This window comes from Gekko japonicus, unplaced genomic scaffold (genome assembly GCF_001447785.1).
Source record: "Gekko japonicus isolate JY-2015 unplaced genomic scaffold, Gekko_japonicus_V1.1 scaffold339, whole genome shotgun sequence".
NCBI classification, from domain to species: domain Eukaryota; kingdom Metazoa; phylum Chordata; class Lepidosauria; order Squamata; family Gekkonidae; genus Gekko; species Gekko japonicus.
In genome coordinates, this window is record NW_015169182.1 from 1,255,423 (window position 1) to 1,268,335 (window position 12,913).

Consider the following 12,913-nt stretch of genomic DNA (forward strand, 5'->3'; position numbering starts at 1 on the left):
ACTTTCCACTAATTTCACCAGGACTTTAAGTACAACCGACTTTCACTGGATTGCGAGCAGAGTCTACAGCTAACATACTATAAAAATTACCTGTTCTTGCTCAATTAAACTAGAGTCAAATTGAAACATTTTAAAGATGGCAAATAAATGTCAGTTTTAAAGCTGCAATAAAGCTTTAAGTACACACTTTAAAAAAAAAGGAAATATCATTGTCCATCATAGGTAATTAGATCTGAAAGTACTTCAAAGTACTTCAAATGCTAAAGCAGATTTGCAATAAAGCATCTTCTTGAGTAGCTGGGTCAGCACTGCTGTGAGTTTTTTGCTGTTCTAAAACCTTTAGAAAAAAATTAGTAGCTTGTTTAGTTGCCTGCGGCATTATGGACTTAACACAAAGTTCTTGGCCTTGGTTCTTTTTATCTTTCTGTTGAAGCCTCCACTCCTAAAGAAGCAGCAACTCTAAATAGCACCATCTTTGACGCTCTGCTTCCACTGTTTGGCTGGAGGCTTTCCCAAAATTATGAGCTATAAGAATGTAGGATTAGCTCATCACAAACTCTCTTGGAAGCTCTTATTCATCTCTAAAGTTTCCTAGGCCTCATGATCACCGACAGAGTCTTGAACTTCGATAAAAATCCTGTGTTTGGTTTCACTAATGTCTGTGCTTCTTCTCTATGTATGGTCCGTATCACCTCCTCCTCAGGCTGTAGATCTGCTACGTAACCCAATGGTTGAGTGTAAACTTTGCACCAATGAAGGCCTCAGTCCTTGACATCTCTAGTTAAAGGATTTCAGGTAGCTGGGCTGGCAGTTAAGACACTGGAGGTCCATTGTTAGTTAGAGTATGCAGTACAGGACTAAATGGACCAGTGTACTAATACAGTATTTGTTTCAGACAATTGTACTGATCATAATTAGCAGTATGCATGAGCATCTTAGTTAGACTTGAGGCAAACAAGGTTATCCTTCACGTGTACACTTTATAGTAGCACAAACATCTGCCCAAATAAAGCTTTCATGGTGAAAGTTAAGTACGCTGGGTTAGAAATGTTATTGTCCTGGTCTTGAGATATAGTAATTTTTCTGCTCGGCCACACAGTGGCTGATTTCGCACTAGAGCTGCCTAGATGTTGCACCGCCGTTTGCCCCGATACTATTGGTTAATTTCACACCCGAAGCCGTGGGGCTGCAACCGACGATGAGCGACTCAGGCGGTGATTGGCTCAGGAGACACGGCGACGAGACGACGCGGTGCGGTCGGAGCCAATAGGACGGAGACCAGCGCTGCAACTGTCTCATAGCCGTGTGCCGTGGGAATCAACCCAGAAGGAGTCGCTGTGGGAGGAAGAACTTCGCCGAGACTCCAGCGCCGACTCCATCGAAATAGAAAGAACCCACCGTGGAATAAGAGCCGAAAGAACAACACAAAAAAGAGAGAAGAACGCTGCTTGGGTGCCTGGTAGGCATTTCACACACACACCCTTGCACTATGGCCCTAGCTAGGTTTAAAATGTCTCTGTAAACCGCTCCAAGCCCTCGGGAAGGAGCGGTATATAAATTGAATGTGTATGTATGTATGTATTTGACCCGTGGCTTCGCCCGATTTCCTCTGCAGTTTCGTGACCCTCAAAAAACAGGATCATGAACCAGGATCAAAAAACCATGAACCAGGTATAATGCAGTCAAAATTTTCCCCAGGTGTGTTGAACACACAGTTCAGTATGGTTTCAAACTACCTCTAGGATCCAACAATAAAGCTATTGCGATTCTTGCATCAGCTCTCCCCACAAATAGTTAAAAAAATGCTTTGGGGAAACAATGATGCTGTTTCAATAACCTTCACAGAATTTTGATTCAGTGCATTATCAAGCAAATTCAGTGAGGATCGCTACCTTCTCCCACTAACAATAAAACCAAGCTGATATTAACACTGGAAATGCTCTAATATTGGAATCAGCAGTTTACTCACTTCAATACATAGGTAATTATGTGTAGAATACAATTCCAAACAGGCAGAAACATAAAATCCCAACATGCATTTCAAAGAAACAACTAAAAGAAAACAGAAAGGCTTTTACGAGACATAGTCAGTAAGAATCATCACTACCTCAAAAAAACCCAGCTACAAGTAACAGGCCACACACTGCATGCTCAGAGTATGGCTGAGATGTTTATGTCTACATCTAAAATGCAATGTAGGAACACAGCAAACATATTTACATATAGCGTGCACTAGTTAGACAATTGCAACCAACGTCCCAAGCAAAATATAGGATTGCTTCTGCATAATCTACAAACTGGCCCTGCGTGTTATACTTTGGCATGCAAGCAGAGATAATGACTGATCTCTTAAGTTTTTTTCTTCTTCACCTCACCTATGAAAGTTCTTAAATCTTGACAGCATTAGCATAGAGCCTGCCAACTATTTTTTAAGAAGCCAATGAACAGGCAAGATGAACCTGGGTCTCTTAAAGCACAAAACACACAAAGGGAGGCCAGGTGGTGTGAGTCCCAGACAGCTGCAGGCCCAACAGACTCTCAGGATGAACACAAAGCCCTGCAAGGAGGGAAAGTCTGTGGGGTTGAGACTTGAAGGCTTGGAAAGAAACTGAAATGCCATAAACGTTTTGCTAACTGGCACACAGTTAATCAGACAACTCAATTAACCAGCACGCTGGCTCAGTTGCATGCCACCTGCTTGGCACTGCTGCCCTCTGGTTGCCAGGTAATAGCTTTGTTAGCTATCACATTTGGTTAGCCAGCTACCTCTGTTCTCAAGACAGCTGGTACTGCAGTTGGTGGAGAGGCGAGAGCTTCCCCTCCTTCCATTCTTACCCCTGGACTTCTTTAGTGGAGAAATTGCAGAGGTCTCTTATGACATATTTTCTCCTTTAGAATGTGTTGAAATGCTTTTAAGGCAAGGGTTTAAAATACTGTTTAAGAACAAAGGAACGCAAGAACATCAGAACCTGTTTTTTGCTGCCTAGCACTCCCTCCCGAATGCTCGGAAATTAGGTGCGCAAGACAATATGCAATATTGTAAGGTGACAATGCAATGAACAAAGGTGTGTAGACCACAGGTGCCCAATGCTTCTCTCAAAGCCTTTTTGACTCTGTTGAAAATGATTGTTTTAGTTACAGAGATTTTTTAAAAAATATATCTGTGTTTTCTCACAGTATGAGTTTAATCTGTTTCTGAATAATGCTGAGCATCTGGAGAGGAGATTATTGTGAAGTCCAGAAAATAAACACTTCTTTTGTTTAATACAGTGTTGATGGATTCTATTTTCAACTCTGTTTTCAGCAGCTGACAAGAACTGAGACATACTTAAAGGAGATTAGGGTGCTGAAGCTTGCTGTTCTAGCACTGGCTCAGTTCTGATATGATGCAAAAACCATAGTTGATACTAACCACAGTTAATTTTTGAAACCAGGATTCAAGCTCACAGTCATTCAAATCCTGGCTTGATACTGTTTTCATTTCCCTCTCTGTGTTGCCTGGGAGGGCACCACCAAAGTATCACACTAACTATAATTAGGTTCACTAAACCATAGTTTTGCACAGTATCTGAAATAAGCCACAGAATATATTTGCAACTGCTGCTTGAAGGGGTTTTTATACTTCTAAAAATTTGTAAATATAAAAAATGAGATTTTATGTTCTGAGTGATACATAATACCTTTGACGTTCCTAAAGGAGTAAGATAAGGCATTAAGTATTGACAATATTTCAACTATTCCCCATCCCTCCATTTCCCCCCCTCAACACCCCCCCTCAATTTTTTTCTAGGGAGGGGGAGAGGAGAACACCAAGAGGGAAAAGTGTGTGGGTGTGACCAGGGTTCAAAGAAGCTAGTCAACTGTCACAAAAAAGGAGGCCAGTATTCCTTTGGCGCCTTTAGGGTGAGATGTAAACTTTAGAAAAGGACCTCTGTTTTCGTAAAATTGCTAGTTTAAGAAAGCCATGGCCTATAAAGAAAAAAAATTGTGCTATGAAGAACAATGACAGAGTGAAAAGCTCAAAGAGGCTGCAAGCTCTGGGGACGCAGAAAATTCGTGTGAAGAGAAAAGTGAGAGGGATCGAGGACAGACTCGGAATGCCAAAAGATAAGCTCTTCAGGGGAAACTCAAGCTAGAGATTTCACAAATGTGTCAAATGGAAGAGACTGTATTCCTATCTTACAGGGCTCCATAGGAAAAACTGCAACAGACAGGTGAGACAGATGAAGCTATTTTATATCAAGTCAGACTACTGGTTTGTCAAGTTCAGTCTTCCATGCCGTGTCTAGCAGCAGTTCTCCAGGGTGACAGACTGAGAAAGGTACTTAGGTCCTTTCTCAGCATCTGTTACCTGGGATCCCTGAACAACTGGATGTGCCATGGCTGCAGCCTTGGGCCTTCAGCACACAAAGCAGATGCAAAACAGCCATGACAACCTGGCACAAAGGTATCGAGACGAAGAACTGCTTAATCACCTCCCAACTGTCTTCTGCAGAGCAGGGAGAGGGACAAAATTCTTCAGAAGCAGAACTTTGTTACTGAGATAGAAGAAATTATTAAAAGCGCTTAGGAAATTAACTCTTATTGCGCTCTCTCTTCTCTATCCCTTTCAAAGAGGTAAAGCCAATAAAATACTTCATGTCTTTGGCTACACTGACATAAATGTTTTCTAAAGTAAATCTTTTAACTTAAAAAACCCCAAACACTGGATGAGTTTTGCCTTTCAACCTCATCCACAGTTCCATCGGAATCAGACACTCCTTCACAGTGGGGAAAACAATGTCGCAATTCAAACCAGAGCCCATTTCACTGCACAGTTGAAATGCAAGCCTCTTTCAGATTTCTCTTGGTCCCAAGGGGCGGATGCTGAGCATTGCCTTTGACACTTGACATCCCAGGAGAGTTTTTGCAACACTCACCTCAATCACTCTGGAGTCAAAGTCTTCATATGTTTCTGTGGGATAAAAAGAGATGCATCAGGGAGGCACAACTCAGGTATGTACCTTCTCACCTGAAAGCATTCTAGGTGCACCCAACACCTATTTGCTCAGGCTTTTCACTAAGGCTCCCCCACCTTTTAGTGGGCTATTTCAGTATCCTGTTATGGATTTTATACCTTATAATTTCACAGTCACTGCCTGGCCCACCTACAACAATTTCAACTCAGTTTTTTATGTACAGAACTTCTGCAGTCAACCCTCTGTGCTGCTTTAAAGTTGGTCGCTACTTCACTTCTGTGTCTTTTGATTGCTGACTGAGTCTGTTACTGGTTATTGTTTTGTAATACTGTTGTGAGCTGCTTTCAGGAGCTCTTACTGAGAGGTGGCATACAGATCCTCAAATAAACAAAAGGTTTGCCTCATTTGAGCCCAGTCAAAACAGGAAGCAGGTGCATGGAGAACATGTACCTTTACAGGGGTTCCATGCAGCTGCTCTTTCGTTTAAGCGATGCTTTTCTACATGTGCCGAGCTACTCACATGAAGCCTCAGCAAGATCTGCCGACTATCTGGTGAGTGTGCTGCTAGTGTTCTACTGCTGTGAGAGCGAGGCCACGTGAAAAACCTACAGAAATGTGCTTTCCATGGGGCTGCATCATTTTAAAATTTGCCTTATGCCAGGATTCTAAGTATATCAGTACGAAAATTAATTCCCTAGAAATCAGGAGGGCTTAGGAAGGATTCTACGTTTGCAATCGGAGTCCTGAGAATACCTTAAAAAAACCCTGGAAATACTTTAACCCACAGAACTTAAACCATAACCAAGAGAACTTAAATGGATTCAGCACTAAACTTGAAAACATCCTCCATCTTCTCTGAAATATAAATATTGTGAAATGTTATGAAAATTTAATAATCACGTGAACATCTCTGCACTGGTACCAAAGAAGGAGAGGTGACTTGAAGCCCCCCCCCAGATAATACCACCTTACTTGTGACAGCTGTATAGATACAGTACCTATTTATAGTAGATGCCCACCACCCACAGATTCACAACTTGTAATTTCACTTATTTGTAGTCCAAACACATAATGCATTCAGTCCTAACCAAACAACCTCTCGGCATGATGAAAGAGGGACTGCAGGCATAACCAAACTGTTTCTATATAAGGAGGGAGTGTGGGCACTGGGTGAGCTGTGCCCCTACCTCACCTACCCTGCTAGGCGCTCCATGCAGCAGCATTGCCATGAAACTTGCCCAGGCTGGGCAGGCAGGTGGCCATTGTTGTGTGACTTGCTCAGCAGTGCTACAGCAAAGGGTGCTGCATGCAACTCGCCTCAGCTGGCAGAGAGCCCTAATGTCACCTATCCCTGCGCTAAGATCAGGGTACGTTTTATCATCCAAATGGCAATTTTCTAGCAGCAAGAAAAAAGAAAGCTTTCTTTGCCAGAAAGTCATCTTTGTGTAGACCTGGGAACCTGAGTCTCTGTCAAACTACTGTAAAGTGGCAGTGTGTGTGTTGGGGGCATAGTCTGAAGGAAAAGGGTGGGTGGCGTAACCCCACTGCCTGGCTCCTCCTTTTTCTAACACAGCAAATAAACACTTGAAGCTGAAAAGCAATGGGCAGGTAAGGGCTTAAAGTAACCCCCCCACACAGTTTCTCCTCTTCAAATCAGATCCTACCCACAATTTTGCAGCTGTTCAGCAGAGACCAAAATATGGGTCTCTCTCCAACATCCATTCCTCTGATTCAGAATAAAGAATAAAGAAGTACTTTTCTCCCTTTCTCACAATACAAGAACTCGTGGGCACTCAATGAAATTGCTGAGCAGTCGGGTTAGAACGGATAAAAGGAAGTACTTCTTCACCCAAAGAATGATTAACACATGGAATTCACTGCCACAGGAGGTGGCGGTGGCTACAAGCATAGACAGCTTCAAGAGGGAATTAGATAAACATATGGAGCAGAAGGCCATCAGTGGCTATTAGCCACAGGGTATAGATAGGAACTCTCAGTCTGGGGCAAGTGATGCTCTGTAGTCTTGGTGCTGGGGGGGGGGGGGCAACGGTGGGAGGGCTTCTAGTGTCCTGGCCCCAGTGATGGACCTCCTGATGGCACCTGGTATTTTTGGCCACTGTCTGGGAGAGGGTTAGATTGGATGAGCCATTGGTCGGATCCAACATTGGCTTCTCTTATGTTCTTAACAACAAAAACCAAATGCCCAAAAATTACATAACCCCCCAAACAAAGACAAGCCCCTATCCAAAGACCTTCTAATGTAAATTTCAAATAGTGGTAGCAGGGAAGACAGAGAGCAGGGACAATAGAAGAAAGGAAGAGGTGAAACCCAAAGAGAAGTACAAAGGCCACTCCAAATGCAGATACTGATCTTTTGCTTCTTTCTTTCCCCAGAAAAGGTTTAAAATGCTTTAAAATGGGCAGCGATTAGATGGTGCACCAGATTATGTACAGAAGAGGAAGCTTTGGGCTAAATTTTCATCTGACTTCTTGCATGCCCGCATACTGCGAGCTGGCTGAGCAATCATGCATAGATCAGAGAATCTTTCAGCACTAACAGGAGCAGCCAGGCTATAAATGGCTCACTTGTCTATACAATAATAGAGTATATTTTAGAATGGAATCATTTGAATGACAAAATATCTGAACTGTTTGATTCTTTGTCTGAATCACTGCAAACAAGCATGACACTTATTTAATGCTGTATGTTTCTGTGCAGCTACGGGGGGAACAGAACATAAAAATGTTTGAAATCAGTCAGAGCACCTCAGCATAACAGCCCTTCTTGCTCTGCATCACAGTTTAATGGGCTGCCAGGAAGGGAAAAAAATACCTTGGCAGTCAGTCATATGCCATCTATTGCAGCATTTCTCAAAGCTTAAGGAAACAGTCTGTATTGTATGAAACCAAAAACATTAAGAACATTCAGTATTTGGCTAGTCCATCACTGCAAAGCAATCATGAGGCACAGCTGAGTGTGTGTGTGGGGTGGTGGGGGTGGTGGCGGCGGCTCTGTTCTTCCCAGTTTAAGAATTGTGAACTTTAATACCTCCACTCCCAAGTACGGTGGACTTATGCAACATTAATTATGGCTTTATTATGGATTGCTGCTTTTGGCAAACACTGGCATGCTGAAAGCAAGGTAACACTTGGTGGCAGGAAGGCAGAGAGTCAGGAACTAAGAGCCTCGGAGGCAGACAGAGCAAAGGCCAGCCATGAAAGTACCTAACTCTGGGCCCTCCGATAATACAGTAGATACAGGACTCATGAGATCCTGCGCTCTTCCAGAAAAATACTGTGGGGGTCAACTAGACTTTCATTTCCCTCCCCTGGTACTGTAGGCCAGGCCAGGCCTAGCACATGTACAGCAGCCACAAGGACAGCCTTTAGTGCAAAGGGCAGGCAACTCCTTCCAGGCAACAGTTTTCACGGGCTTCTGAATGCTGGGGAAAGAGCCCTCACGGTCATATCATTTACACTCCAAGTGGGAAGAATTGCAAACCCGACACTGAAGGGGGTGAAATTTTGCTCTCTCAAGTTGCTGGGATCATAACAGATGTGGCAAACACTGCAAGGAAAGCATTCTGGGGGCCGGTGTGATACAATGGCAAACTCACAGGCGATGTTAAACACAGCAGCAGCCTGCCACGTTACACACACTGCTCTTAAAACAATGGGAATGCCTTCTGTGAACCAAGAGGATGGTAGCTTAGTGGTAGAGCTCATTTTTACGTGCAGATAAGTCCCAGGGGTCAGTTCCTAGCATCTGCAGATTACCGTGCTGAGTTAAGACCTTGTTCCTTTGTGACTCACTGCCAGCCAGAGCAGATAAAATGGAGATAAATGGAACAGTGATCCAAGTTATTATACAGCAGCTTCCTATGTTCATATTAACCCTACATTAAATATCTTTGTGAAACCAAGGACTCCTTTTCCCAGTTATCTTACCTCCATTAGGACCCGGGTCAGGAGGCCCTAGGCTGACACCTCCCCAGGAACGTCCAGTCCATCCCCTCTCCTTCTTCACCTTCGTTTTTTTCCTCTTCGCCCACTCATCCCGCTGACGGATGATTTCCAACTGCATCTTCTCCCGCTCTTCTTCACCTCGCCGTCCAATTGTCTGGATTGTTCCACCTTTTAGCACAGGAGCATTGAGGCCAGGCCAAAGGAAACCTGAACGTCCTGAAGACACGAGAACATGAGAATGCCAGTCAGGTATGATGCAATTTAGAGTACAGTTGAAATGGTGATCAGGCTGAAGCAGTCCAATGGACATCCTGAGGTTAAATCTCAGAAAAAAAATAAGGTGAAACTTAGCTGAAGAATGTCCATGGCGATCATTCCCAATATTCCATCTCCCTCTAGTCTGACAAAGCACAAAGCTCAGGATGGGCAAGACTATGCAGACAGAAGCCACCATCAGAGGGGTACGACTCGTCCTGGTGCACAGAGCCCTGGGGAAACAGCCAGAGGCTTTAACTAAAGGCAAGCAGGGCAGGCTGCCTGGCTCTGACTGAGTGACTGTATGCTTCTTTAGCATACTCTGCCCTAGCTGAAGCAGAACATGGGATCCGATAGTTAATGAAACATGTTCAGTATCAAGCATATTCAGCAATGTGGGTTATCTGCAACATTTAGAACTGAAAAAATTTCCGGAAAATTTCCCAATGCAAATTGCTTTGAACCTAATCTAGCGTGTCTATTTGACTTGTCTTCAGGTGTTTGGTTTTTTTTTAAAGATGCAATGCTAATTTTACATGTTGTATAAATATCTCAAAACTTTCTCTTGACAGCCAAAAGTAGCAGATAAGGAACCAAAAATTCAGAAATGCACATTTAGAGAGCAGGTTTACTCAGAATCGTGACTCACATCTATTCAATGGGGCTTACTCTGAGCAAAGCGTTCTTAGGATCGCACTGTTGATATTGCTTCTAGAGCATACATGACTACTTTGGATGCTTCCACACAGAGATTTTTCTTCTGCATGGAAATCAAGGGAATGTCCAACTGACACAAATGTTCATTCTGAGCATGACTCATGGTGCTTCTGGGGCTTTCTCCTTTAAAATGGATTAAAAATAAACCTGCTTTAATCTGGCTCAAATGGGATTTTTTAGAGTAGCTGCAGGGGAGTGTTCATGTGGACACTCTCTGTTGCCACTATTGGGAGTGAAGTCTTTCAAAATGGCATGGAGCACCCAACCTTGCCAAGTTCTTTGAGGGGCTTGTCCCCATTTTCATGCCAAGCAAACTGCTGTAGCTTTACAGTGCGGCTGGACAGGGAACGGGATGGGAAAGGAAGGGGTTCCTTGGCTGCAGGGGCTCCGGGAGAAATTGGTGCCACACCTATGCTTTTGTGCAGATGAGATAGGGATAAGAGGATTTGGGGCAGCAGCAGCTAACAGTGTGGGAATGATGTGTGTGTGTGTGGATGCCATTCCTGTGGCAGGAGCCTATTTCCGCAGCCCATGTGGATGCCATTTGTAATACAAACCTGACACTGCCCAGCTGGACTGGTATGCACCTGTTCACTACCTTATCAGTACATTTTATGGAACAGTGCATTTTCTAGAAACAGTGACATTTATTTTATTTCCATTTATTAATCACCTATCGCCACAATTGTGGGGCTCTAGGCGATGCACAAGAGTTCTAAAAGCATAAAAAACAAGTCCAACAACATACAATAATTAAAAGCAAGTGGCGAAATGTTGTAGCTCCCTGATACATCTGGTATATGAGTGCTTCACATGTTCAGGGGGGAATAAGTTCTAAAAGGAACAAGGGTCCAGGTAGGGTGCCAGCCATGATGTTAACTGTTGCTGTCATCAACCAAATGCCTGGCAGAACATCTCTGCCTTACAGGCCCTGCGGAATTGCATTAAGTCCCACAGGGCCCTGATGTTATTTTGCAGAGAGTTCCAACACGTTGAAGCCAGGGCCAATATCACTAAAAATGGGCACCCAATATCACTGTGCATTTACACCAAAGCAAGTTCTACTGAAATCATTCAAATCTACTTTCAAGTCAATATGCTTGTTACAACAAAATAATATCATGTCATCATAAAAAATTGCATGCATCAATATTTGAACTAACTTATTCTGGCTCTTTATTTCATGGAGGAAACAGTTATAACAATCTTCAAGACAATTTAGGAAGACTAAACTTGCGATAGTAGAAACTTGCCTACTTTAAGAACAAAAGAATCCAAAATTGTACAGTTTGTAATTGTGAACAGTTCCATCATGTGTCAAAATATGGTGGCTTTTCCATCCACACCAGTCCTATGTTGGAAACCTATTTTCTGATGCCTGTTTTGGCTACCAAATCCCACTCCGCCTACTTTAAGAACAAAAGAATCCAAAACTGTACAATTTGTAATTGTGAAGAAAACAGTTCCATCATGTGTCAAAACATGGTGGCTTTTCCATCCACACCAGTCCTATGTTGGAAACCTATTTTCTGATGCCTCTTTTGGCTACCAAATCCCACTGGATAAGACTCCCTCCCCCCAGCCTTCCCTAAACAGTCCTTACCATATGCTCTTCCTATTTCTCCAGCCACTTCTCTAAGAGTACCTTTACAAAGCCAACACTGTCAGTGAAAAAGAAACTGTATTTCCTTTTAGTCATTCTTGTGGCAGGGCGAATTCTGGCTGAGAGGTTCCATACAATGAAAGTGAGCCAAGGGAGTCTTCAAGTTCACACATTCTTCCCTCCCTCCTATAGCGTGCTGTACCAAGACCAAAGACTTCCGGGTTGTTTTTGCATGGATGATTTGCTCCACTTAGGCTTCCTTAGAGCAGCTCTCTTTCTAGAAGCATTGTATGATGTCATCCCCTCTTCATCCTGTTTCCATGTTGTTCCCTGCTTTGCTGTGCTCCTTCCCAAATCTGGTTAGTATGGTCTTTTTGGAAAGATCACAATCAAAGGACCTTTGGACACGATGTAATCAGGAAGGTGCCCATTTTTTCAGGTCTCTCCTGCATTGGTACTATTTTCCTTACCTCATCCCTGCAGAGGGCATCCCCCCACCAAGGGTTTTGGGGGGCTTTCAAAAAGTTAGTAATAGCTACATTGCTATAACAATGCAACAATGTACTAGTTCTCAGCTTTCATTTTAATGAAAGTCTTGAGCCCTTTTGGTTGCAGAGTTATAAGGTGAGAAGTACAGGGTACACATTCTTCTGGAACTAAAAAGGGAGAACAAGCACATGAAAGACCATACCTTAAATAAACCTTTGTTGGTTTTATAGGTGCCACTGGACTCAAGACTTAGGAAAAGATGGTAAGCAAGACTGCTAGCAGTGAGATCATCACTATACATTCTACAAAGAAAGCATTTCCTGAACTTTCTCCCATTTCATTCATTTACCTTCGCCAATTGTCTGGCCTCTGTTAAGATCCCTTTTCAGCTTTTTCTTGGTCCTCTTCCCTCTTCCTTTCCTTCCACTCGTAGTCTCTGCCAAAACTCCTTTCCAGAGTTCGTCAGCTGTCACTGCAATAAAACAGATTTCATGCATAATTCATCCTGAATGATGATACATATTAACAACAGTTAATGACATGTTCAGATGTCATTTAATCTGAGGTTTCTCAACCCAACTGTGTCTCGAGAAGGTGTCAGAGTGTCACCAAGGCAAGTTTGTATTTCATTTGTTTTGCGATGATGATGTTTACAAGATCAAAGCCAGGTTCCCAAGCTTATTTGCAGCCTGACCTATTCCCAGGGCTCTTGATAGAGAGCAGAGTACATATGTGTGTGTGTGTGTACACACGCATTCAGTCCCATTAATCTCTGCAATAACTCTGAGCAGAGATCATCATCCTTACTAGCAGAATGCCTGGTAAATATGATCAAAACGTGTACGGCAACATGGTCAGAAAAACAGACTGCAGTGGAGTAGGTGAGCGACTGCTGAGCACCAACACCCCTTCCACAGCAGTTCTA

The 12,913-nt window shown here is 43.2% G+C and overlaps 1 protein-coding gene across 1 annotated transcript in view; it reads right to left on the minus strand.

Moving 5' to 3' along the window:
* Positions 1-12,913, minus strand: part of MRPS5 (mitochondrial ribosomal protein S5) — a 50,036-nt gene that overhangs the window by 32,131 nt on the left and 4,992 nt on the right. Inside the window, exons 2-4 of the mRNA XM_015416139.1 lie at positions 12,338-12,460; positions 8,907-9,140; positions 4,920-4,954 (exon numbers count right to left, since the gene is read on the minus strand). Of these exons, the coding sequence (XP_015271625.1) occupies positions 4,920-4,954; positions 8,907-9,140; positions 12,338-12,460 (392 nt within the window). The remainder of the gene's footprint in view (positions 1-4,919; positions 4,955-8,906; positions 9,141-12,337; positions 12,461-12,913) is intronic.